The sequence below is a fragment of the Carcharhinus amblyrhynchos genome, chromosome 3, assembly GCF_965287045.1.
Source record: "Carcharhinus amblyrhynchos chromosome 3, sCarAmb.v2.hapA, whole genome shotgun sequence".
NCBI lineage: Eukaryota > Metazoa > Chordata > Chondrichthyes > Carcharhiniformes > Carcharhinidae > Carcharhinus > Carcharhinus amblyrhynchos.
Window position 1 is genome coordinate 79,215,354 of NC_137326.1, and position 26,645 is coordinate 79,241,998.

At 41.8% G+C, this 26,645-nt stretch overlaps 1 protein-coding gene across 1 annotated transcript in view; it reads left to right on the top strand.

The window, feature by feature from the left end:
* LOC145341212 (rho guanine nucleotide exchange factor 4-like) overlaps positions 1-26,645 on the top strand; it is a 58,361-nt gene that overhangs the window by 29,690 nt on the left and 2,026 nt on the right. Inside the window, exons 5-7 of the mRNA XM_080186134.1 lie at positions 6,272-6,504; positions 15,582-15,711; positions 20,498-20,629. Coding sequence (XP_080042260.1) covers positions 6,272-6,504; positions 15,582-15,711; positions 20,498-20,629 — 495 coding nt within the window. The remainder of the gene's footprint in view (positions 1-6,271; positions 6,505-15,581; positions 15,712-20,497; positions 20,630-26,645) is intronic.

Genomic DNA, 26,645 nt, shown 5'->3' on the forward strand with positions numbered 1-26,645 from the left:
TAGATTGTGGCCCAACATGTATTTGATCTTGTCTGACAGCTGGCTCTGTTTCTCTGGATCTGGATGGCAGGTACTCTCTAATAGGAGGGTTCTCCCACATCCACATCGTACTGAGCTAAAGTGGTGCAGCCTAGCTTGCCTCTATAGGTTTCTATATATGGGGGGAGGGGGAGGGGGGGTGACTCCCACTAGCACAGTTGGCCTCATCTCTTGCCCAACACCAACCCGCACCCAGTAGGAAACAATGGAGAAATTGTGAGAATCCATTATTAAGGAAGTAATGACAGGACATTTGGAAAGTCAAAATGCAATCCATCAGAGTCAGTATGGTTTTATAAGGGGTAATTTGTGTTTGACTAATTTGCTTGAGTTCTTTGAAGATATAACAAGCAAAGTAGATAATGGAGATCCAGTAGATGTAGTATATCTGGACTTTCAGAAGGCGTTTGATAAGGTGCCACATAAACGGTTAATACACATGGTAAGATCCCATGGTGTTTGGGGTAATTTATTAGCTTGAGTAGAAGATTGGCTAGCCAACAGAAAGCAGACAGTTTGTATAATGGGTCTTTCTCTGGTTAGCAAAATGTAATTCGTGGGTGCCACAGGATTCAGGGCCTCGTGCCCTAACTGTTTACAATCTATAGTAATGACCCGGATGCAGGTATAGAAGGTACCATTGCTAAATTTGCAGATGAAGTAACTTTGGCATTTATTGCTAAAGGAATCGAGTATAAAAGAGTGTTGCTGCAACTGTACAAAGCACTAGTGAGACCATACCTTGACTATTGTGCACAGTTTTGATCTCTTCACTTGAGGAGGGATGTAGTGGATTTGGAGACCATTTAGAGGGGGCTCACTAGATTGATTCTAGAGATGAGGTGTTTGTCTTATGAAGGGAGACTGAGCAGTTTAGGCTATGCTCGCTGGAGTTAGAAGAATGAGAAGAAATCTAATTGAGGCATATTAGATGATAAAGGGGATTGACATAGTTGACATAGGATGTTTCCTCTTGTGGGGTAATCTAGAATGAGAAGTTTTTGTTATAGGATAAGGAAAAGCAGATTTAAAACAGAGTTGAGGAAAAATGACTTCTGTCAAAGGGTGGTGAATCTGTAGAATTCACTACCTCAGAATACGTTGGATGCCGGGACATTGAGTAAATTTAAAGAGGAGATAGACAGATTTTTAATTAGTAATGGGTTGCAGGGTTATGGAGAATGGACAGGAAAATGGAGTTGAGGTTAAAACAAGGTCAGCCATGATTGTTGCGCCAGTCAATACAATCATGTCTGACCTTGTTTTAACCTCAACTCCATTTTGTTGCGACAGTCAATACAGACTCGAGAGGCTGAATTGCCTGCACCTGTTCCTAGTTCTTATGTACAAAGTTTCTTCTCTTTCCAGAATTTCAATTCAGCATCTTTTTCAACAACCATTTTATCATATTGCTTTTTTACAGTCCCATATGTGATCTTAACAAGACCCTACAAATTACAGAATTTCCTCTGAGCTCTTATTCTCTAATGCCTTCCTAATAAAGGCTAACGTATCATTCACTTTACTAATTATTTGCAATATCTCCATATCAACCCTTTATATTTTGTATACACAGTTACCCAAGTCCCTTCGAAGTTGACCAATTCCAAATTATTCTCCATTCTAAAAATATTCTGTTTTTATTACTGAAAGTGATAACTTCGTATTATATTCCTAGGGAACCAATAATATTACCGGGTAGTCATCCAGACTTGCCCAGGCTAATGCTCTGGTGACATGAGCAGCTCAGTGACACAGTGGTTAGCACTGCTGCCTCCCAGTACTAGGGACCCAAGTTCAATTCCAGCCTTGGGTGACTGTCTTTGTATAGTTTGCACATTCTCCCTGTGTCTGTGTGGGTTTCCTCCAGATGCTCCAGTTTCCCCCAACAATCCAAAGGTATGTGGGATAGGTGGATTGACCATGAGAATTTGTCCCTTTGTATCCCATTATGTTAAATGGGTTCACCATGGTAAACGTGTGGAGTTATGGGGATAGGGTGAGGGAGAGGGCCTGGGTAGTGCTTTGTCAGAGAGTTAGTGAAGATTCAATGGGCTGAATGGCCTCCTTTTGCACTGTAGGAGTTTTATGTGCTAAAATCCCACTATGGCGCTTGTGAGATTAAAATTCAATCTCACTGGAATGATGGAGGTTGAAGGGCGACCTGATAGAAGTCTACAAGATTATGAGAGGCATGGTCAGCGTGGATAGTCAGAAGGTTTTTCCCAGAGTGGAAAAGTCAATTAATAAGGAGCACTCGTTTAAGGTGCGAGGGGCAAGGTTTAAAGGAGATGTACACGGCAGATTTTTTACACAAAGTGTGGTGGGTGCCTGGAACTCGTTGCTGTGGGAGGTAGTGGAAGCAGATAAGGTAGTGACTTTTAAGGGACATCTTGACAAATACATGAACATAATAGAAATAGAGGGATATGGTCTCCAGAAGAGTAGGGGGTTTTAGTTAAGTCAGTTAGCATGGTCGGTGCAGGCTTGGAGGGCAGAAGGGTCTGTTCATGTGCCGTAATTTTCTTTGTTCTTTGTTCAATAAACCTGGAATATAAAGCTTGGCTTAGTAACGGTGAACATAATAACTATCATTGATTGTTGCAAAAACTCATTTGGTTCACTTATGCTTTTTGGGGAAGACAATCTGCTATTCTTACCTGTCTGGCCTACATATGACTCTAGACTCGTAACTGCCCTTAAAAATAGCCTAGCAAGCCACTCATTTCAAGGGCAATTAGGGTTGGGCAATAACTGCTGATTATGCCAGTACTGCCCACTTCCCAGGAAAAAAAAATCTACCATGTGTTTACCAAATTACTTCCCTAAATCCTTTGTAAAACATCTCACATTGCAGCATACTTTCCCATTGTGTACGGTCAGCAAAGTTGAACATATCTATCCATAGCGTCTACCACCTCGAAGGGCAAGGGCAGCACGTACCTGGGAACACCACTATCCGCAAGTTTCTCTCCAAGCCACTCATCTTCTGATTTCATAGAATCATAGAAACACTACCATGCAGACAGAGGCCATTTGGCCCATCGAGTCTGCACCAACTACAGTCCCACCCAGGCCCTACCCCCATATCCCAAGATATTTACCCACTAACCCCTCTAACCTACACATCTCAGGACACTAAGGGGCAATTTTAGCATGGCCAATCAACCTAGCCCGCACATCTTTGTGCTGTGGGAAGAAACTGGAGCCCCCGGGGAAACCCACACAGGCACGAGGAGAATGTGCAAACTCCACACAGACAGACAGTGACCCAAGCTGGGAATTGAACCCAGATCCCTGGAGCTATGAAGCTACACTACCGTGATTTGGAAATATATTGCCATTCCTTCACTGTTGCTGGGTCAAAATCCTGGAACTTCCTCCCTAACAACAATGTGGGTGTATCTATACCGCATAGACTGCAGTAGTTCAGGAAAATGGCTTATCACCACTTTCTCAAGGGCAATAAAAATGCAGTCCTAGCCAGTGACATCCACATTCTGTGCAAGAATAAAAAATATTACGCTCAATCCCTTCATCTAAGTCGTTGATATGGTTTTAAAAACCTCTGGCACATCCCCTAATCCTGAGGATACCCCACTAGTTTTATCCTGTCAACCTTAAAATATTCAAAATATTTTCTGAGGTTGGGGCTGAGGCTGGAAAATGTGGCAAGCTTTTCAAAACCACATTGACTTCAGTGGGACTGAAACGGCCTGCCAGTGGGAAGGGCTATAAAATTCCGATTTGCTGTCCATGAAAATTTAAAATCCACTAATTAATCATTTAGATCTCTGGAAATATAAAATTATTTTTCTCCTCCATGTTTGGTTACACTTCCCCCTGCAGTTCTGATCCTGGGTACCTGCCACAGAGATGGGTGGGGAGGATGGAGGTCCTTTTCATTAGCCAGCTCTGGAGCCTGGCCAAGATCGTCATCAACAGGTCCAGACAGTGGGTGATTGAGGGGGTTTTCTGACCTGACTGGCTGCCCTGTACCATGGCTATGTTTGCGGTTGTGTGGCCCTTCAGAGGGACCACGTGGTGTCCGCCAGTACACTCCCGATCTTCCCCAACAAATAAAATTCAGGGACCTTTATGTGAACGAATACTGTGGCTTATTTCAAGCGTCTGACAATATCTCCCTTCCATTTGACTGGAGCATTACATACAGCGACCTCTTCCCATCCTAGTCTTTGGTGAAGATAGAAGGAAGGAATCAATTGTTGGGTAGTAGGGGCAGGAGTGCATCATGAAAGAAACCTTATATTTGTGATTAGATTCTAATGATTGTTTGGGTGCTGCTGCTTTAAACGGGATTTGGATGTGACTAGTACAGAAATATTCAGGAATTTTTTTCTGGAGAATTGCACATAGAACAGCCTTATACCTCAGCTGATTGTGCTGGTAACCTGACAAATTAGACATCAAGGGGTGAAGCATGGTGCACTTTGGTTAGCACTGCTCCCTCACGGGGCCAGGGATCCTGGTTCGATTCCTGGCTTGGGTGACTGGGGGAGTCTGCACATTCTCCCTGTGTCTGCATGGGTTTCCTCCCACAGTCCAAAAGACGTGCTGGTTAGGTGCATTGGCCACGCTAAATTCTCCCTCAGTGTAACCGAACAGATGACGGAGTGTGGTGATTAGGGGATTTTCATAGTAACTTCATTGCAGTGTTAATGTAAGCCTACTTGTGACACTGATGAATAAACTTAAATTTAAGTGGGATTATGGCAAGGAGGGTCATAATTACAGGGAATTAGATTGGTTTTGCTCCCAAAATGGTCTGCCATGGGTTCTGGTCTTATTATGCAGTGGTAGTGTCTCTATCTCTCGGCCAGAAGCTTTCGTGTTCAAGTCTCTCTCTAGGCCATGATGACCCTGGAAATTGCATTTGCAATGTGGCCAAATAGCCTCTAAAAACATCCTTTCAATATGCTTGATGACAGGCAGTTAGAATGGAAAAGTTTTCAGGTTAGACATACTCCAGAAGGCAACAGCAAACCACTACATTACTTTCCAAAACATAATTCTGGACCAATCCAATGGAAGTCCTTGGTTATTTAGGGCATGATACCCGAAATAATGGAGGGGGACATGTGTAGGCAGCGAAGGCAGCCTCTGTGGCACCAGCAATTATGTGGAGGTGATGGTTTAGTGGTATAATTGCTAGATTATTAATCCAGGAACTCAGCTAATGTTCTGGGGACCCGGGTTCAAATTCTACCACAACAGATAGTGGAATTTGAATTCAACTAAAAAAATCTGAAATTAAGAATCTGCTGATGACCAAGAAACCATTGTTGATTGTCAGAAAAGCTCACCTGGTTAATTTATGGGAAGGAAATCTGCTGTCCTTACCTGGTCTGGTCGACATGTGACTCCAGAGCCACAGCAATGTGGTTGACTCTCAACTGCCTTCAGGCAATTAGGAATGGGCAATAAATGTAAAATTATAGCTACTAGAACAGGAAACATGAATATAATGACTGTGTCTGCATAACAGGAAGAATTTGATGTGATTATTGACAAGTCATTGAAAGTGTCCAATCGGTCACCTCTTTTTATCAGTGATCTGAGGGGACTGGCTTTAATAATTCCATCTTTTTCAACATTGAGAAAATAGTGGGGCTGATTTATGGCTCCCTCAAAATGGGGCATTAGAAAGGTGTTAAAAAAAACAGAAAAACTTGATCATCAGATCTGGCGACATCTGCGGAGTGAGCAACCGGGTTAACTTCTCAAGTCCAATACAACATCTTGGGAAGGGAAGAAGATACCAATTGTGTGTGAGGAAGAACTGTACTGTTGATTGTCTGCTTGTTCCAATTTTATGGTTGAGCTCAATTCAAGTGATGGGAAATGCGGCTGAACGCCAGTGGGAGGGGCAGCTTGGCACATTCATGAAAGTCAAGATGCCAATGTTATTTTTGTCTCAATAAGTTTAATAGAAAAGCAAAAAAAACATAGATTGTTCTTATTGCTTTGTTTCGATCAAACAAAATATAGCATACCAATCATTAAGGATCTGAATACAGTCAGTTACAGAGATTGAAAGGATCAATAGGCTTAGTCGGGCCTGAACCACATTGTGTAGTCAGCTTTGCGGAGTGCAGTAAGATTGTATTCTGCTCTTGTTTCATTTATCTCAGGATCAACTGTAAAACAGCTGCCTTTTTTTCCCTTTACTCACACCTTAACTCTGCTTGCTACTTTATTTCCCCTTCTGCAGCATCAAGGTTTCCTGATCTACTCTGAATACATCAATAATCACTCCAATGCTTCTGCTGAAGTCTCCAAACTCCTGAAGATGCAAGAATATGCATTATTTTTTGAGACTTGTCGATTGCACCAGCGCATGTTGAACCTCTCGCTGGATGCGTATCTAATAATGCCAGTGCAGAAGATCTGTAAATACCCGTTGCAGTTGACGGAGCTGCTGAAGACCACCATTCCCTGTCACATGTAAGTAGCAGAATATTGAGCAATCTGTTATTGCAGTAGACAGAATAATGTAATAGATCAGTATTCAGTCTAAAAGCTAGATTTTTGATTCCCTTTTCCAGTTTAAAGTTTTTAAAAGAACAAAAACAAAGAACAAAGAATAACCCAGCACGGGAAACAGGCCCTTCGGCCCAACGAGCCTGCGCCGCCGCATCACCCTACACCTATTCTACCCTGTGTGTCTACAAATGGAACCCCTAACTTAGCCAGATTCAGGGGAGAATAGTGTCAATTTGGTAAAAACCAATCAGCCTAAGAGCACATCTTTGGGGTGTGGGAGGAAACCGGAGCGCCCGGAGGAAACCCACGCAACCACAGGGAGAATGCGCAAACTCCCACAGACACAGGCCCAAATCCATGTATCTGCACAGCTAGCAGTGCTAGTCACTGAGCTGTTGCGGCGCCCGTCTACCGGTCCAGGATCAAGCACACACACCGACACAAAGTACTAGGCCACTCCCGGAACCTCCAAGAGCAGCCACGCACGACCCACCATGTGCATGCCCCTCATTTGACAACGAGGTGGACCTCCACCTGCGGAATAAAAAGACAAAAACGTTAACTTACAAGACTCAACTGCATTTCCAGTGTCTCCCGAGGTTCCGACCTTATCTAATAGCCCTTACCATAACCCTCCATCCTCGTTTCACTCATGTGTCTATCTAACTGAACCTTAAACAAGTCCAACGTTCCTGCCTCCACCACCCTACTCGGTAGCGCGTTCCATACCCCCACAACTCTCTGCGTAAAGAACCTTCCTCTCATGTCCAAATTATACCTCTCCCCCCTCACCCTTAAATCATGACCTCTCGTATTTGTACCCAGTCTAGGAAGGAGTCTCTCACTATCTACTCTATCTATTCCCTTCAGTATCTTATATACCTCTATCATGTCCCCCCTCAATCTCCGTCTTTCCAAGGAGAAAAGTCCCAGTTTCTCCAACCTTTCCTCGTAACCCAACCCCTCCATGCCAGGCAACATCCTGGTAAACCTCCTCTGAACCCTCTCCAGAGACTCCACGTCCTTCCGGTAGTAAGGTGACCAGAACTGGACGAAGTACTCCAAATGCGGTCTAACCAACGTTCTATACAACTGAAGCATTAGACGGCAGCTTTTATACTCTATACCCCTTCCTATAAAGGCTAGCATCCCATAAGCATTCCTAACAACCTTCTCCACTTGTGTCGCAACCTTCATGGATTTGTGAGCCTGCACTCCCAGGTCCCTCTGTATTTCTATACTCCTAATCTGTCTACCTTTTATCTCATAGCTCCTCTCTGCATTATTCCTTCCAAAATGCATCACCTCGCATTTGTCAGGATTAAATTCCATCTGCCACCTATCTGCCCAATGCACCAACCTATCTATATCCTGTTGTATCACCTGACATTCCAATTCAGTACCCGCCAACCCTGCCATCTTGGTGTCATCAGCAAACTTGCTGATCACACCACCTACGCTCTCTTCCAAGTCATTTATGTATACTACAAAGAGGAGATGTCCCAGTACTGAGCCCTGCGGCACACCACTGGTCACTGGCCTCCAGCCCGACAAGGTCCCCTCCACAACTACCCTCTGTCTCCTATTACCCAGCCAGTTCTCAATCCACCTAGCTACCTGACCTCGTATCCCATGCGCCTTAACCTTTTCTACCAGCCTACCATGAGGGACTTTGTCAAACGCCTTACTGAAATCCATATAGATGACATCAACGGCTCTCCCATCGTCAACCGTTTTTGTCACCTCCTCAAAGAATTCCACCAGATTCGTAAGGCAAGACCTCCCTCTAACAAAGCCATGTTGCGTATCCCTAATCAGATCGCAACACTCCAAATGCTCATACATCCTACCCCTAAGTATTTTTTCCATTAATTTCCCTACCACCAATGTCAAACTCACTGGTCTATAATTTCCAGGGTTCTCCCTACTACCTTTTTTGAACAGCGGTACCACACTTGCTACCCTCCAGTCTTCTGGGACCTCACCTGTGTCCAAAGAAGAGACAAAGATTTGCACCAGAGGCCCAACAATTTCATCTTTCACCTCCCTAAGCAGCCTGGGATAAATACCATCAGGCCCCGGAGCTTTATCCGTCCTTACGCTACCTAAAAGCCCTAGCACTTCCTCCCTCGTAATAGATATTTCCTGCAACTGATCCTCAGCTCCCTCCAAGAGACCGCACGATTCCGAACCCCTCTCCTTCGTGAATACCGACGCAAAGTATTCATTCAGGAGCTCCCCCATTCCCTCCGACTCAATACATAACTCCCCTCTTTTGTCCCTAAGAGGACCAATTTTCCCTCTAACTACTCTCTTGCTCCTAATATAGGAATAAAATGCCTTTGGATTTTCCTTAATCCTACCAGCCAAAGCCATTTCATGCCCTCTCTTCGCCCTTCTAATTCCCCTTTTTAGCTCCCTCCTACTCTCTCTATATTCCTCCAGCGCACTCTCCGTACCCAGTCGTTTCGACCTAACATACGCCTCCCTCTTCTTCCTGACCAAGTCCCCAATACCCCCTGTAATCCACGGCTCTCTAATTCTACCTTTCCCATCCTTCCGCTTAACCGGAACATACCTCCCCTGCAACCATTTCATTTTGCCCTTAAAAGCCTCCCACTTGCCAACCGTGGACTTGCCAGCTAACAGTCCCTCCCAATCTGTGTCCTTCAGCTCCCTCCTAATCCTGCTATAGCTCGCCTTTCCCCAGTTCAGCACACTCCCGTTCGGCCGGCACTCATCCCTTTCCATTTTTATCCTAAAGTAGACGGACTTGTGGTCACTGTTAGCCACATGTTCGCCTACCTCTACCTCAACCACCTGCCCCGGCTCATTACCCAACACTAAATCCAGTATAGCCCCTCCCCTAGTTGGGCTAGTTACATACTGCTCTAGAGACCCTTCCAAAACACATTTCACAAACTCCTCTCCCTCCGTACCCCCAGCTCTAGGCCCCCTCCAATTCACTCCGGGAAGATTAAAGTCACCCACTACAACCACTCTATTCTTCCTGCACCTGTCCAAAATGCCCCTGCAAATGCCTTCCTCCACTGACCTTGGGCTGTTGGGTGGCCTATAGTACACCCCTAGCAACGTAATCTCTCCCTTTTTATTTCTCAACTCCACCCACAGTGACTCAATCCCTAACTCTTCCATAATGTCCTCCCTCTGCACTACTGTGATGTTTTCCTTTACTAACAGTGCCACCCCTCCACCTCTCTTCAACCCTCCTCTGTCACACCTAAAACACTTGTACCCAGGAACGTTCAGCTGCCAGTTTAAAGCTTATTTATTAATCACAAGAAAGCTTACATTAACACTGCAATTAAGTTACTGTGAAAAATCCCTTGTTTAACAACAATCATTTAAAGTTCTATTGCTTTGCTTATTTTGCCAACAATTGTTGAAATTTTTTGAAATAAGTACAAAGGTTTTTATTTATTCGTTAGTATTACAAGTATGCCTATATTAACGCTGCAATGAAGTTACTGTGAAAATCCCCAAGTCGCCACACTCCTGTGCCTGTTCGGATACACTAAGGAGAATTCAGCATGGCCAATGCACATAACCAGCACATCATTTCCATGATTTACAGCAATCAGCCTTATTGTCATGGTGCTATGAAGAACAAACAGGAGAGATTCACTGCAAGCCATTCGTTTAATCTCCAAGCAATCGCCTCAGGATTAGATGTGGCTTAGGTGGTTTACCAATCTCATCGCTTGGGGGTCTATTGATTAACTAATCAACAAAGATTCTCGAGATCAGTGGCTTCAGTTGTCACCTTGGTAATTAATTAGGAAATGAAAATGAACAGAATATCATGCTTTTACCTTTGAAGTGAAGGATTGTTTCAGGCAGATGGTTTCTCATCTGAATACATCTAGAGAGAGAGCAATCACCTAAGTGTACTCAACAAATCAGCACTAGCGCTTCTGATCACTTATTTTCTATTAAGCAATGTTTGATTTGTATCTTGGAAGCAGTTTAAAAATGTTTGTGTAAAAAAAGTAATTGGTACTATCTTAAACTACCTGAGGTTGTTATCCAGCAGTGAAAAAATCTAAACTTCAGGCTCAAATCAAGCAGATCTTGTCTAAGACATTAAAAATGATAGATAGCTATGCATTGACCAAAATCTTTACTGAGCAATTTGTTTTACATTAACCCAAAGACTTGGCCTGGAATTCTCCACCATGCCCCGCTACTGCTGCCATCAAGAACAGAGAATTTGGTGCTTAGCCAAATCTATATTCATTGCACCGAGACTGGAGAATTCCAGCTGAGGGCAAGGTTGGAGAAGCCAGTCCTGGGATTTGTATCTCTAGTAATGCCAATTCCCAAGCCTTCGTAACGTCAGTAAAAATTGGTCAAATTGTGATACTGCTTTGTGATCCAGAAATGAAGTAGCTTTCAACATCTCAACATGACCCATTGCATACCATTGAATGTTTCCAGAGCTTTAATGAGATATACCAACTCAAGTCATTGAAGTTGGTAAATATGTTGGGTTCCTGAATCACAGGTAACAAGGATATATAACGAAAAGTAACATGCTCTCTAGCTTAGCAACTACTTCAACATTTGTGCTCTGCCCGCACCTCCAGGCTAACCAACTCCTGTGCTCCTGACATGTGACCTCTTATGTAGCCCCATTGTCATGTAAGGCTAGATTGTAATAAAGTCCTAGAACCTTGTGTTTGATTTGCTCAGGCAGTCTGAGTGGGTGGTTATACTGATTGGTGTGTTGTAGTCTTTCTCTGGTCAGTGTCCTGAGTGTAGACAACACGGTACATTCCATCAGCATATTATTTGGGTGCAGGGCTCACTGCATTGGCTTCTGGAAGCATTTGTATGTCTGCTGGTGCAGGCAGCCTGTGCCATAGGCTGGATGATTGAAGTGCTGTATTATTTGTTGGTGCTGGTTCCAATACTTATAGGAGGTGGTGGTGATTGTATCAGTGTGGACACTGTCTGAGGCTGCCATGTAACTGTTTGGCTGCTGGGCAAGGTTGTGTACCATTGCCAACTGGTCATGACCATGTGTGATCTAAACCCTGATCATTTAACCAGGCATTAGAGGGCCAAGTCTGTGGGCATTTCGATCATCGTGTGTTTTGCTTTTCAATCTGTGTTGCATGACGGCATCGTTCACATTGGTTTGAAGTTTGGGCTGCAGCACAGCCTTTTTAGTAGGAATTGTGGCCAAGGTTCACCTTGAAAAGAGTCATTGTGCTGATGAGGGCAGATCCTGTTGTGGCAGACTTCGCAGACTAAAGAGTGCAGCATAATAATCTGTGCGATCCTGAGCACATTTCTCTAGAAGATATTTGGCTCAGCATCCATTCTGCCAGACTCTTTGAGGATATGAGGGGCTGCTTGTGATATGCTCCAAGTTCCATGTGTGTGCAAAGTTAAGAAATTCCATGGAGACAAATTGGCGAGTCTAACTGACATGGGTTTCTGAGGGATGCAAAGTGTCTCTTGAGTTGATGATGATTGTGTTACTCATCATGTTTGGCAGGTAGTTGAGTTTAAACCAAGTTGAATGAGCTCCAGTGTAATGAAGAGATAATATTTGCCTTACATTCTGATTTGATTTGATTTATTATTGTCACATATATCAGGGTACAGTGAAAAGTATTGTTTCTTGTGTGCTATACAAACAAAACATACTGTTCATAGAGTACATAGGAGAGAAGGAAAGAATAGGATGCACAATATAGTGTTGCAATTACAGATAGGGTGAAGAGAAAGATCAGTTTAATATATGGTAGGACCATTCAAAAATCTAATAGCAGTAGGGAAAAAAGTGTTCTTGAGTCGGTTGGTATGTGTATCTTTTTCCCAACGGAAGAAGGTATGTTTGGGATGCATGGGGTCTTTGATTATGCTGGCTGCTTTCCTGAGGCAGTAGGAAGTATATGCAGAGTCAATGGATGGGAGGCTGGTTTGTGTGATGGACTGGGCAACATTCACAATCCTTTGTAGTTTCTCGTGGTCTTGGTCAGAGCAGCAACCATACCAAGCTGTGATATATCCAGAAAAGATGCTTTCTCTGGTGCATCTGCAAAAATTGGTGAGTGTCATAGTGGACATGCTAAATTTCTTCAGCCTTCTGAGGGAGTAGAGGCATTGGTGGGCTTTCTGAACTACAGTGCCAGCATGATGGAACTAGGACAGATTGTTTGCAATCTGAACATCTAAAAACCTGAAGGTCTTGACCATCTCTGCTTCATCACCATTGATGTAAACAAAGGCATGTCCACCACTACATTTCCTGAAGTTGATGACTATCTCCTTTAGTTGATCTTCTGGTCAAGTATATGAAACTTCAAACAGCCCTGTGTGCAGTGGAGGTTGGCTAGACTGTCAGTGTGGATGGTTTGTCTACCATAAGCTACAAAGTTCATGTAGGTGCTGAGTTCTGGTGGTGCAAATGGGTCTAATTCCCATAACATTTGGCTGGGTAACACATTAAACTTTCCCCCAGTGTCAGTCTTGTGTTACTGTAAAATATGTTGAGGATGGTGAAGGTTTCAACCTTTTCTTTGACAGTGTTGACAGTTTTGCAGCAGTGCCTTGTTGATGACTCTCTAGCTTTGTTGCTTTGGCTGAGCTTCAGTTCATTCATGTTACTGACGTTCATATGTCTGGAGGACCGACCAGCTGCTCTATTGCTGATGGCAGAGGAGAGCTGCTGTGGTTTCGATCTGCAGCATTAAGCAAAGTGATTCCATCTTCCACATTTGTTGCATCTCTTGCCAAACAAGCTGTTCTGTTCTGACTGTGTGGCCACTGCAGTTGGAGCTGTGTACTGTGAGTAGATCTGCTGCCTGCAATCGCTGCTTCTCCTTTCTGATTGTCCATTTAACATGCAGATACTAATGGCTGTTTTTAACATTAGATCTATTCGCAGAAGCTGCTTTCAGAATAAATCAATGTAAATTTTACAAAGTATTCAATCCCTGATTAGCTCATCAGTGAGAGTTTCAAATGCACATTTCATTGCCAATATTTTCAGACTGTGTTGTTAAATTGCTTCATCCACTCTTTGGTTTGTTGAATTGAACACACGTCTATCTAGGACTTTTTTTTCAGGAGACAGATATTCTTGAATATTTTTTGGTATAAGAAATAAGAACATAAGAAATAGGAGCAGGAGTAGGCCATCTAGCCCTTCGAGCCTGCCCCGCCATTCAATAAGATCATGGCTGATCTGTTGTGGCTCAGTTCCACTTTCCCGCCCTCTCCCCATAACCCTTAATCCCCTCTCTTATCAAGAACCCATCAACCCGCTTCTTAAAAATATTTAGCGAGGCAGCCTCCACCACTTCAACGGGCAGAGAATTCCAGAGATTCACCACCCTTTGAGTGAAGAAGTTCCTCCTCAACTCCGTTCTAAACCGCCTCCCCTTTATCTTGAGGCTGTGCCCCCTAGTCCTACTGTCTTTTTTGAGCGGGAAGAGTCTCTCCACCTCTATCCCATCCATCCCATTCATCATCTTATACGTCTCAATGAGATCTCCCCTCATTCTTCTAAACTCTAACGAGTACAAGCCTAGTTTATTCAGCCTCTCCTCATAGCTCAATCCCCTCAACTCCGGTATCAGCCTAGTAAACCTCCTCTGCACTCCCTCCAGGGCCAAAATATCCTTGCGCAGGTGCGGCGCCCACAACTATTATTTCAGGGTCCTCTTTTCTCTCCTCCATTTGGAAAACAAATGACTCAAACTTTTCAATGGCCTGTTATGATGAATAGAGTATAAGCCTATATCTTTTCTGACTTGTCAGACAGTGCAGCATCATAGTAAATACACCATTCCATCACAACCTTCCCAAACTGTCTGCAATATTTTCATCAAAGACAAGTGGATTGATGTGGCAAAGTCCGTGTGCCATACTGCCAATCCTGACGCCATGTAAATGTGTTGGGTTCCAAATTACAGACAACAAGAATTTAAAATGTTGAATAATTTAACTTAACAGTAATCCAAGACATGGGGTGGCACAGTGGCACAGTGGTTAGCACTGCTGCCACACACGCCAGGGACCAAGTTTCAATTCCCAGCTTGTGTCACTGTCTATGCAGAGTTTGCATGGTGTCCCCATGTCAGCTTGGGTTTCCTCCGGGTGCTCCTATTTCCTCCCACAGCCTGAAAGACGTGCTGATTAGGTGCATTGGCCATGCTAAATTCTCCCTCAGTGTATCCGAACAGGTGATGGATGTGGCAACAAGGAGATTTTCACAGTGACTTCATTACAGTGTTAATATCAGCCTACTTGTGACAATAGTAAAATAAACACTTGTGCTCTGCCCATACTCTCAGTGATAACCAACACCTGTCCTCCTGACATGTGACCTCTTATGTCCACATCATCACGTAATCATATGACCGCTCAGTCTATAGATTCTATGGAAAGGAAAATCAGGACCTTCCTATGCTGGAAGAGCATTTTTGTGTAATAGTTCAGATGCAGATCATCTATGTTGTTGCTCAATATGTTGTTCAAGGGGCAGAAGAAATGGGCAATTTGACTTAAAGATTCTGGCCTACAAATTCTGATTTCAGGCCTGTAGTTGCATGATTTTAGTCTGAGGTCAGGAACAGCACTCTAATACATATCAATGCTGCACTCCAGGGGGATTTGTAACAATTTGAACCTTTCTGTGGGGCCTGTAGCAGTCTATTAAGGATGTGGGCCTAGTTTGCCTGAATGGTAGGTAGCTGCATTTAAGACAATGCAGTTTTGCACAGGAGCTGTCAAATTGGCACTGCACCTATTACTTTTATATACTAATTGCTTAATGCCTATTATAGGCATGGGCCCTTGATACATATTTGTTGGTCTCTACTGATAATACAGTATGTGGGAGAACATGCTTCCTACCTACCGTGGTGAAGGCTTAGGCACCTCCAGAAGAAAGCGAGTGCCATCAAATTTCGAGTTTAATCTTCATGTTTAAATAATGCTTTTGCCATCAATTCTTTCTGGAGCAATATAATATATTAATTGTCATTTCTTCATTAATTAAGGGATTACAAAAACGTAGAAGGAGCTGTGGCAGCAATGAAGAACGTTGCCAACATGATTAACGAACGCAAGAGACGAATTGAAAGCCTTGAAAAACTCCCTCGGTGGCAGAATACGATTTTGAATTGGAAGGTATTAACTGAGACAATTTAATAAATCCTGTTCCTCCTCTTCTCTAACCTCTATCTCCTCACTTGAGTAAGATTAATTTTAATTACCTTTTATAAATTATATAACTAACACTATATATATTTTCATTTTCATTGAAATGACATTCGTCAATTCAATATATCAAGCTATTTCAATGTAAATTTAAGTAATCTGTAATATATTTTCAAAATCTATTTTTTATTCCTGAATGAGTGAATAACTAATACAAATCTGATCTTGCTGTATTTCTTTATTCAATGACTTTCTAATTGCTCAAAATCAGTCTCTCAAGTTGTATAGCTTCCTTCAATTGTTCTTCGCACTTACCACTTCTCCTGGACTTGCTTCTCTTTTAAAACCAAGCATTTACTTCTTTCCAATGATCCCATGGCCTCTCTTGGCACCCTTCATCATTCCCTTTGACTTTCCCAGTGCTGCAACACAAACAATTTCACCAATCACTCTTAGTGACAGTTCTATCTCAGAGTCATCTGTAATTCCTCCCCATGTCTCTCACAGCCTCCACTTTTGATCTTGCTTGATTGATTACTTCCCACCAATTTTGCCAACTGGAACATTTTTTTTCAGCTGCTAACAAAACTTATTCAACCCACAAGCTTGCCATAGACAAACCCATTGACAGCCTGATCATAACCAAAATATGATTCACACTACTGATTCTTTCTCCATCCCTGAATTCCCCCCACCTAAACGTCCTTTCCAACACTTGCCCCACACAAGGCATCTCAGTGATATCATAAACCTTATCACCAAATCATACCTTTGAACAACTCAACCCAACCATTCCTTCAATCTTTTAAAATCCTTTCTATATTCCTGTGAAGACTCATGTCAACTTAGTTTCTGTGACATCTTCCAATTTACCTCTGCCAATTGTCTTCTCATTTTTGCTGACTTCAGCTTTAGTCCCTCTCCTCTTATTTCTTTTCCCTTCTGCTGCCAATCTCATCCTTGCATAAAATCTCTTTCCCATAAGCTCAGTGGTTCACTCAACCATCCCAGCATTCCATGGTCACTGTAAAGATCACTTCTTCATCACCAGCTACATAATTTTACTCCCACCACACTCAAAAATACTTTCTCCTGGACCGCCCCCATTAATTATCAAACTTACAATTCATTTTATATAGCTCTCACCTGCCACATGTGTACCTATTTATTTGTCCTCACTCCTCTTTCTTTGATTCCCCGTTCCCACCATATAGTCAAGATCTCTCACCCCTATCATACCCATGGTATGATCATCAACATTTCTTCAGATCAGAAGACTGTAAATTTAAAGACAATTGGGACACATCCATTCCACAGTCAGACCTTGATGATACCAAGAAATAAAACTCAAAAATGTTGGTCAAACTCTGCAGGTCTGGTTAAATCTGTAGAGAAAGAAACAGAGTTAATGTTTCAAATCTGTATGACTCTTCTTTAGAGCTGGAGAGAGGTAGAAATGTGGTGGGTTTTACATTGATGAAAATGTTGTGCTGGCAGTAACAAGTATTATTATGGCTCACAAATGTCAGTTAAAACCATTTACTACCCTAGGATCTTCCTGAAGAACAAAATTTCTCTCCTTGACATCAAACCACCTCCTGAAATAATATCTGTCTGCTTATTCAGCCCTTAGCTATAATTCCTAGTGTACGGGAATCATTGACTTCTTTTGTGGACAACATTTATGCAGCTCCCTCCATTCCTACCTCCCACCCTGTTTCCCCAGCACCCCGCCCCCCCCCACCCCCACACTTCCAATCTCCTTGGAGTTCCCCATTCATTCTTGCTTTAATCCCCAGACCTCTTTTTCATCCCCATCGCCCATTATTCACTTCCACCAAGAGACATTTTGTCTTCTATCCAATCTCTTCCCCATGCAATTTCTGACCATTTAACCAATCCACCTGGTTATAATGCTGCCCGTAGATGGGTTCCTTCCCTCATGTATTATCCAACTGCCCACAGTCCTATCAAAACTCTGAATCAAATTCTCACTCCAGGATTTGTGCCCTTCACCTCAGAGCTCCTTGCTTCAATTCTTTCAAACTTCCTCTCTGCTCAGAGCATTGCTATGACTTTGTGCAAACCTGAAAATCTCTGATTGCTTGTGACAGTGGAATGTGAACCCACCCCATTCACTGCAACTCTGCTGTAGCATTTGAAGCATTGGAACTCACCTTCCTTTTCTATTGCTCTTCTCTTCTCCATTGCTCAGCTCATATAGGACAAGTCTTAAATGGCTTCAATCCTATCCACATGAATACGGTCAACACAACTCGAACAATGGCATCAGCACCAACCCTGTCACTCCTGGAGTACCTATCATTGTACCCCAGTTCTTTTCCATCTGTCTGCTTTCCCTTTGTAACATTATCCACAGGCTTGGATGCCACCCAGTTCAATCTCTCCACTACCTCCCTTGATCTAACAAGTGATTCTGTGCAGTGAAGCTGTCCTCTCAAGTCATAAATGTGCCACATCACCTTCAAATTTAACATCAGGAAAACCAAAGCTTTGTTTTTGACCATCACTGTTAACTCTGCTCCTTTCCCAATCCCTTTGCTAACCCTTCCGTTGCCACTACTTCAGACTGAACAAATATTGATGCCCCATTTAACCCTGACCTGATCTTGAATGTTCACATCATCATCACTGTCCAATTCCATCAAACATTATGCACCTTGATCTCTCTGCCACTGAGACTCTCACCCGCACCTTTGGTCCCTCTGTATTTAGTTAACACAGTGATAGGAATTTTACAGCCTTACTTGAGCGCAACCGGAAATTCCCAATGTCAACGGACACTTCTGTTGTGCGCCCCTCTCCTGCTCCGATTCCATGGAGGGTGAAGTGGTAGAATTCCAGTGATTGTCTCCATACTCCATAAACTCCACCTCATCAGAGCCATTGCCATATTTATCTTATTTAGCAATCACTCCTGTCCTCCCTCCCAAAAGCTCTTCGTTCTCCAACTAATGCTCTTGTTCTTGCTATGGTAATGACAGTGAAATTGGCAACGGTCAGGATTTTGGATATGCACAGAATAATTTGGAAATCTAGAAGTTGTTGTCAAAGGTAGTACTAAATTGGCTGATGACACAAAGTTAGGTAGGAAAATAAGTTAGGAAAAGGTCATAAGGAGGTGACAAAGGATGAAGATAGGTCAAATGAATGGTCAAAGATCTGGCAAAAAATGTGAGAAAATGTGAAATCGTCCAGTTTGGAAGAAATGAAGCAAATTACCTAAATGGTAAATGATTTCAGAGCTATGGGATTTAGAGAGACTGGGTATTCTGGTACACAAATTGCAAAATGTTAGTATGCAGGTACAGAAAGTAATTAGAAAAGCCAACAGAATGTGTCATCTTATGTGAGAGGGAATTGGATACAAAGGTAGGAAGGTTATGTTTCAGTTATACAGAGCATTGGTGAGACCACATCTCTGCAGTATTTTGTACAGTATTGGTCTGCTTATTTAAGGAAGGATGTAAATACAATAGAAGCAGTTCAGGGAAGGTTTACAAGATAATACCTGGAATGTGTGTTGTCTTATGAGGAAAGATTGGACAGGCTAGGCTTGTTTCCACTCAAGTTTGGAAAAGTATGAGACAACATGTGATTGAAACATGTAAAATCCTGAGGGGCATTGACAAAGTCGATGTGGAAAGAATGCTTCTTCTTGTGGGAGAACTTAGAACTAGAGGTCATTGTCTAAAAGTAAAGGATCCCCATCTAAGACAGAGATGAGGATAAATTCTTTCTCTCATAGGGTTATCAGTCTTTTCATTTCTCTTCCTCAAAAGATGGCAGAAGCAGAGTCTTGGAATATTATTAAAACAGAGCTAGATAGATGCTTGATAACCACCAGGATAAAAGATTATTAGGGTAGGTGGGAATGTGGAGTTGAGGTTACATTCAGATCAGCCATGAGCTTACTGAATGGCAGAGCGGGCTCAAGGGGTCAAGTGGCCTACTTCTGCTTCTAATTTGTATGTTTGCATTTTCAAATGGACCACCTGGCATCAAGCTGGGCACCAGAAATGAAAATGGCACAATCAGCCCTGTCAACCTTGCAAAGTCCTCATTACCAGTTTCTGGGGGCTTATGCCAAAATTGGGAAACAGTTGTTGAGCAGACCAGTCAAGCAATAGTCTGACATAGTCACACTCACAGAAACATATCTTACAATACCCCAACACCAACACCATCTCTTGGTATGTCCTGTTTCGCTAGCATTTTTCCTACATTAAACATATTGTATATATGCAAATTGATACACATTGATAAAGGATTATGAGGGAATCCACCAGTAAAGCCCCTTTAATCCTAACCATAACCATAACCCCAAAAGCAAGAGATAGGGCTGCAATGCTTCATATTTGTGGCTAGCAAAATTATGGCTGGAACTTTACCATCCCACCCATCACGGGAATTGGAACAGGCAAGGAGTGGACCATGGAAAGGTCTGCTGACCTCGGGTGGGATTTTGGGATGAATTTTGGGATGAGTGAGGCCATAAAATCCCAATAGAGCCTCACGATTTCATATACGTCCTTGGATTTAGGTGCTGTCATTTTGCAAAATAAGGATTTTCATTCACAAAAATAATCCAAAGCTGTTTTTATGAACTTTCCTCTCTATAGTATCCATTTGATTATAACTTTCAACTGCTTTGGTCCCTACCTCTCAATTCAAAATGAGGTGTTGTGTGTCAACCATTATGGTAAACTGTTCCTCATAGGTTTCTTTTTGTTAGGGAGAAGATGTTATGGAACGTAGCTCAGAACTAATCCAAAGTGGTGAATTAATTGTGATCATGAAGCCACAAGGCAAGACCAAAGACATGATAGTTTTTCTCTTTGACCACCAAGCAATCTTATGTAAGAAGGTAAATTCATAGCCAGACAACAATCTTTGCTTCTCTATTTGTGTCACTTAAAAAGACAGTCACAAAAAAAGTACTAGCAGGGCCTACAAGATTGTGTGTTTGCTTATTTGGGACCACAAATGCAGTGCACAGTCAGAATCAAGAAATTCTATAATCCATATTTCCTGTTTGTGTTTGATTTGCAAATTATTTTTATTGCTGTTTGACAGTTGAATGCACATTCTGCACTGAAGCTTTAGGTGGTTGATAATGACCATCAGAAATTCGGATACAGAGTTACGAGGTAATATTTGTAAGTGAACCCAGTTAAGGTTAATTTAAACATCAGTGAATTTAGTGGAAAGGAGGATGCAAAGAAGCTGGATTAACATTAAAATTGATTAATTGTCCATTCAGTTGTCATTAAATATAAATGGGTTGGTTGTGCCTGAAACTCGAGGCCTGAGAAATGATGGGAATTAATCCTCTAGCCTCATTACTCTTCGGGTTTTGGGCTGCAATCTTAGTAAGTGTATTACGGGCTTGCCATAGTCATGTGATGCTGCCTGAGGCAGGCTGCCTGGAGGGAACTACTTAAGATCATTTCGATGAAGCAGCGCAGTGAAACAAGACGCTGAAGACTGCTGTTTTTATACATGAAACTATTATGTATGCACTCACTGACTTATGGTGCCTAAAGAACCACGAGGTAGACTTGATAGCTTGAACACTGTGCACACTGTTCCACAGTCAGATCTCAGATTGCACCACTGGGTCCCACATTGGAGGGAGCTAATCTCCAAGGGGGTCACCTGATCCATACTCTTAAAGGGACAGAACACACCCCAAATCCCAACATACATTATATACAATCACAGAAACAATTACTGTACTCTACACAAGCAGTCATATGAACATATGTATGAATTAGGAGCAGGAGTTCAAATCCTTCAAATCTGACCTGTCATTCAACAAGATTGTGGCTAATCTGATTAATCCTTTATCTGTAGTAAGATACATTTCATCAATAAGTTCACACCTCCAAAGCCAGAACTTTCAACTGTAGGCTTCAATTGCACACCAGCACATCAGAAATATTTACTGAATTAATTGGCTGTGTCTGTTCAAGGGGATGGTCTACTCATCACAAAATGAGGAATGGCAGTCTCTTTGTGGTGAACTTCAAACTCAAGCAGCTGCCACAGTCCATAAGTCAGCTTATGGATGTGCAAATTAGGTTGATTGGTCATACTAAATTGCCCCTTAGTGTCGGTGGAACTAGCAGCGTAAACATGTGGGGTTACAGGGATAGGGCCTGGGTGGGATTGTTGTTGATGCAGACTCGATGGGCCAAATGGCCTTCATCTGCACTATATCCCTGTAACTCCACATGTTTACACTACTAGTTCCACCGACACTAAGGGGCAACTTAGTATGACCAATCAACCTAATTTGCACATCCAGAAGCTGACTTATGGACTATGGCAGCTGCCTGAGTTTGAAGTTCACCACAAAGATATTTTCTTGTTACGGAAACAAGATTCTAGCTTCTTAAAAATAATCTCTAGCAATACTTTGAAATTCAAATAGGAAATCCTGTTCAAATCATGTAACATCTACTGTTTCTGAGCTACGGTGCTCCTACTGATTATGACAGGTTTGACCTGTTAAGATCACACTGTATACATCATTAAGAAAGATATTGTAAATGTCTGTCAAATTGAAAATGCAAAATATAAATTGCCAATAGGCTCAACTTTCCCAAGTCAAAGAGGACAGCAGGAAATCTGAGAAAGGTGCTTCAAAACAGAAAAAAAAGGGAGCATCTTAGAGATGTAGGAAAATTATTACCCTCATGGAATTTAATCAGAACTGATAATTTCTTAGACTAACCTGGATACCAGTTATCATTTAGAATAATTCTTTACTGACAACTGGACATAAACACAAAATGATATTACCATATTGCACCAGCATGCTAAAATCAGGTTTTGATTATTCTTTTAAAAAGAGGGAAAATTTCAATAATAAAAGAAAATATCTTGTTATGGAAACACCTCAACAATTAACATGTCGAAACATTAAACTGAAATGTTACAAATAGCAAAAACTAACATAAAGGCAAAACTTGCTTTAACTCAAGTAGAAACTTCCTGTGTGTCCACCTATCATCAATTAACATGCATAATAGTTAGAGGCAATGAATGTGGCAGTGCTGAGGGGAACAGGGGCACAGAATAGAACAGGACTTATTATCAAAGAGGATATCTAAGCATGCAGGATAGTAATATGCATTTATTAGATATAAGTTATGTTAAGATACACAGGTGAAGTGAATTGGTGAATTAAGTCATTAGAGCACTCATAAAGAGAGACTGGAATACAGTGTCCACTGCACATTCAAGGCTTTTCATGACTGGTGAGTACTGCTGGAGTGTTTCTTCATCCCACAAAATAATATTTTGGTTTAGTTCAATAAATTTCCTTTAAGTTTCCTCCTTTAAGAGGTGAATAATTTAAGTTGGTAATTGGTTAATGAGTCCAACTTCCTGTGATCAAAAGGGTATAAAGAAAGAGAGGCAGCGATGGCAGTGTAGTACTAAGCATTGCTGCTTCCAAAGCAGTTAACCTGTGTTCGATTCCTATTGATCACAGACCTTGATTCATTAAAAAAACTAATTGGTAGTTCCAGGTGGCCAAATGAAGCAGATATAAAGAAAGAGAGTGAGGCAGTAGGTGATCAAGGGGTTGCTTGGCTGTCTGTTTGCTCTGTCTGACCTGATCATGTTTATGGCTGGTGTCTGTGGAAATGGAGCATACAGTTCCACTGACATGTTGAGGCCTTCTGTGATTAGTGGGTATCACAGGGCCTAGGTTACAACATTAGTCCTCAAAGTGACTTTTTTTTGTTTTAATTTGAAAAATTTCCTTAAAGATTTTGTCTTTCCCTCTGGTGCCTCTTTAAGGGGCTATTACCTTTATTTAAATTGGTAATCAGTTAATTAGTCCATTTAGTTTTTTTGTTTAATCTAAAGAATACAAAGAGAGATCAAGACATTGGGCATCATCCTGCCCAATAGTTTGCTTCTCTTCTCTGTCCATACTCAGATGTCACTGGAGAGGGAATATGTAGTGTCCACAGAATCATAGGATCCCTACAGTGCAGTAAGAGGCCATTTGGCCAATCAAGTCTGCACTGACTTTCTGAAAGAGCCTGTCCCTGTAACCCCAAATAATTACATGCCTAATCCACTTAATGTATTCATTGTTAGATACTGATGGGCAATTGAGCATAGCTAATACACCTAACCTGCATGTCTTTGGACTGGGAAGAAACTGGAGTACCTTGAGGAAACCCAAGCAGACACATGGAGAATGTGCAAACTCCACACAGACAATCCTGAAGGTCCAATTGAACCCAAATTCCCTTTGAGGTAGCGATGTTGATGACTGTGCCATCATGCTGCATAAAGTGAAATTATGATTTCTTTGACTGAAATTTTAAAATATCCCTTACAAATTGGGATATATAGGTGAAATGCCAATAAATTGTAAATGCATTAAATTATAAGTACATTAATTTGACATTTTGATTTATTATCATTGTAAAATGAAACAGAACTTAAATTATTTTTGTTGTCAATTTGTATGCTTGATGTCTTCCACTGCAGGAGGTGGAGTAGCTCATTGGCCCTCAACAACATTTTAACTTGGTTAGATAAGGTTCCTTTGAAACTCTTTATTTTTGTTACTATGCCCCTTTTAAGTGATGTTAACTTGTTTGAATTGATTTGTTAAATTTGTTTATGTTTTATTGACATTATCAAAAGATTATGAAGACAGACTGTTGGGATATTGTTGATAAGAAGCAAACACAAATAATGCTGCATTCTGTGAATAAATCTATTAACAATTGGACAAAAATCTGAAGGAGGGAATTAACCTCTACTTGGAAAGGAAGGAGTTGATTTGGGATAGTCACCATGGCTTTGTCAGAGGGAGGTTATGCCTAATAAATTTTATAGAATTTCTCAAAAAAGTGATTGAGTGGGTGGATAAGGGAAGTGTAGCTGATGTAGTTTGTGTGGATTTTAGCAAAGCCTTTGCAAGATCCCACATGGGAGACTGAGGAGATTGAAGCACATGGAATTCAACGAAACTTGGCAAGATGACTTAGCAATGGGACACAAAGGATGGTTGAGTGATTGGAAGCTGTGTCACGTAACATACTACAAGGTTCACTGTTGGGTCCCTTTTTGTTTGTTATATACATAATTGATATAAATGAGAATGTGAGGGGAATGGTAAGTAAGTTTGTAGATCACCCCGAGATGGATCCAAAACTGGCTTAGTAATAGGATACAAAGGGCAGTGGTAGAAGGCTGTTCATATGACTAGAGGCCGGTGTCCAGTTGTGTGCCACAAGGATCATTACTCAGCCACTTATTATTTGTTATATACATAAATGATATAGATGAAAATATGGGGAGATTATTAAGCAAGTTTACAGACGACACCAAGATTGGTAGGGTGGTTAATAATGAAGAAAAATGTTGTAGGTTCCATGACGATATAGTTGGGTTGATCAGATGGGCAGAGCAGTGCCACATGGTGCTTAACCCTGATAAATTCAGGGTGATGCGCTTTGGAAGAAGTAACAGGACAAGGGTGTATTCAATGATTGGCTGGAGACTAGGAAGCTCAGAGGAACAGATGGATCATGAGGTACTTATTCACAGATCCCTGAAGGTGACAGAGCAGGTGAATAGGGTATTTCTCAAGAGCACTTGCTTTTATTAGTCATGGCATTGAGTATAAGAGCAGGGAGGTTATGTTGGAGTTGTACAGAATGTTGGTTAGGCCACAGCTAGAGTACTGTGAGCAGTTCTGATCACCTCCCTATAGGAAGGATATGATTGCTCTAGAGGGAGTACAGAGAAGTTTCACCAAGTTGTTGCCTAGGATGGAGAATTTGAGCTGTAAGGTGAGACTAGATAAGCTTGAATTGTTCTCTTTAGAGCAGCAAATGTTGAGGGACGACATGATTGAGGGGTATAAGAAATATGAGGGATTTGGGCAGGGTGAATAGGAAGCAGCTATTCCCCCTGGTTAAGGTGGGGTGGGGGTGCGGGGTGTCATAGTTTTATGGTGGGGGGCAGGAGATTCAGAAGGGATTTGGGGAAAAGAAAACACTCAAAAAAATGGTGAGAATCTGGAATGCACTGCCTGGAAATGTAATGGAGACTGGAAACCTTAAAACTTTGAGAAGTATTTGGACGAGCACTTGAAATATCATAACATAAAAGGATATAAGACAAGTGCTGGAAAATGGGATTCACGCAACTTTAGTGGTAGCTATTTTCAATTCAGACTCAATGTCCTCAGGGCCACTTATGCACTGTACACCACTTATGAAACTAATAGGCCCACACGTGTTGGGATTGGAATAATAATATGCATCTAAGTAATTCTGCAAAATCTACACACAGTTATTACTGGAGAAAAAAATCTACATTTTAATGCAAGGTTTGCTATACAACATTACATTGCTGGAATTTTAATAAGATAAGGATTGTCATAGAGTAAATAGGGAGAAACTGTTTCCAGTGGTGGACAGGTTAGTTACCAGAATATGCAGAATTAAGATAATGAGCAGGGAAAAGAGGAAAAAAAAATGCAGCAAGTTATGATGATCCAAAACACACTGCCTGAAAGGATGACAGAAGCAGATTCAATCATAATGTTCAAAAGGAGAATGTATAAAAGGCCAAAACATTTCAGTATTATAGGGAAAGAACAGGAAAGTGGGGCCAATTCACTAGCTTTTCTAAAGTGCCAACAGAGAAATGATGGGCCAAATGGACTCCTTCTGAGCTGCAAACTTTTATGGGCTGAATCTTAAGACCATCCCGAGCAGAAAAACAGGTGGGTGGCCCTATAGATTTGGGTAACATGCCTTTGCTGATATGTCTGTCACCGCCATACCCGCTCCTGCTACAATTTTACGAGTGGTGGGAAAGGTGTTAAGTTCACAGCT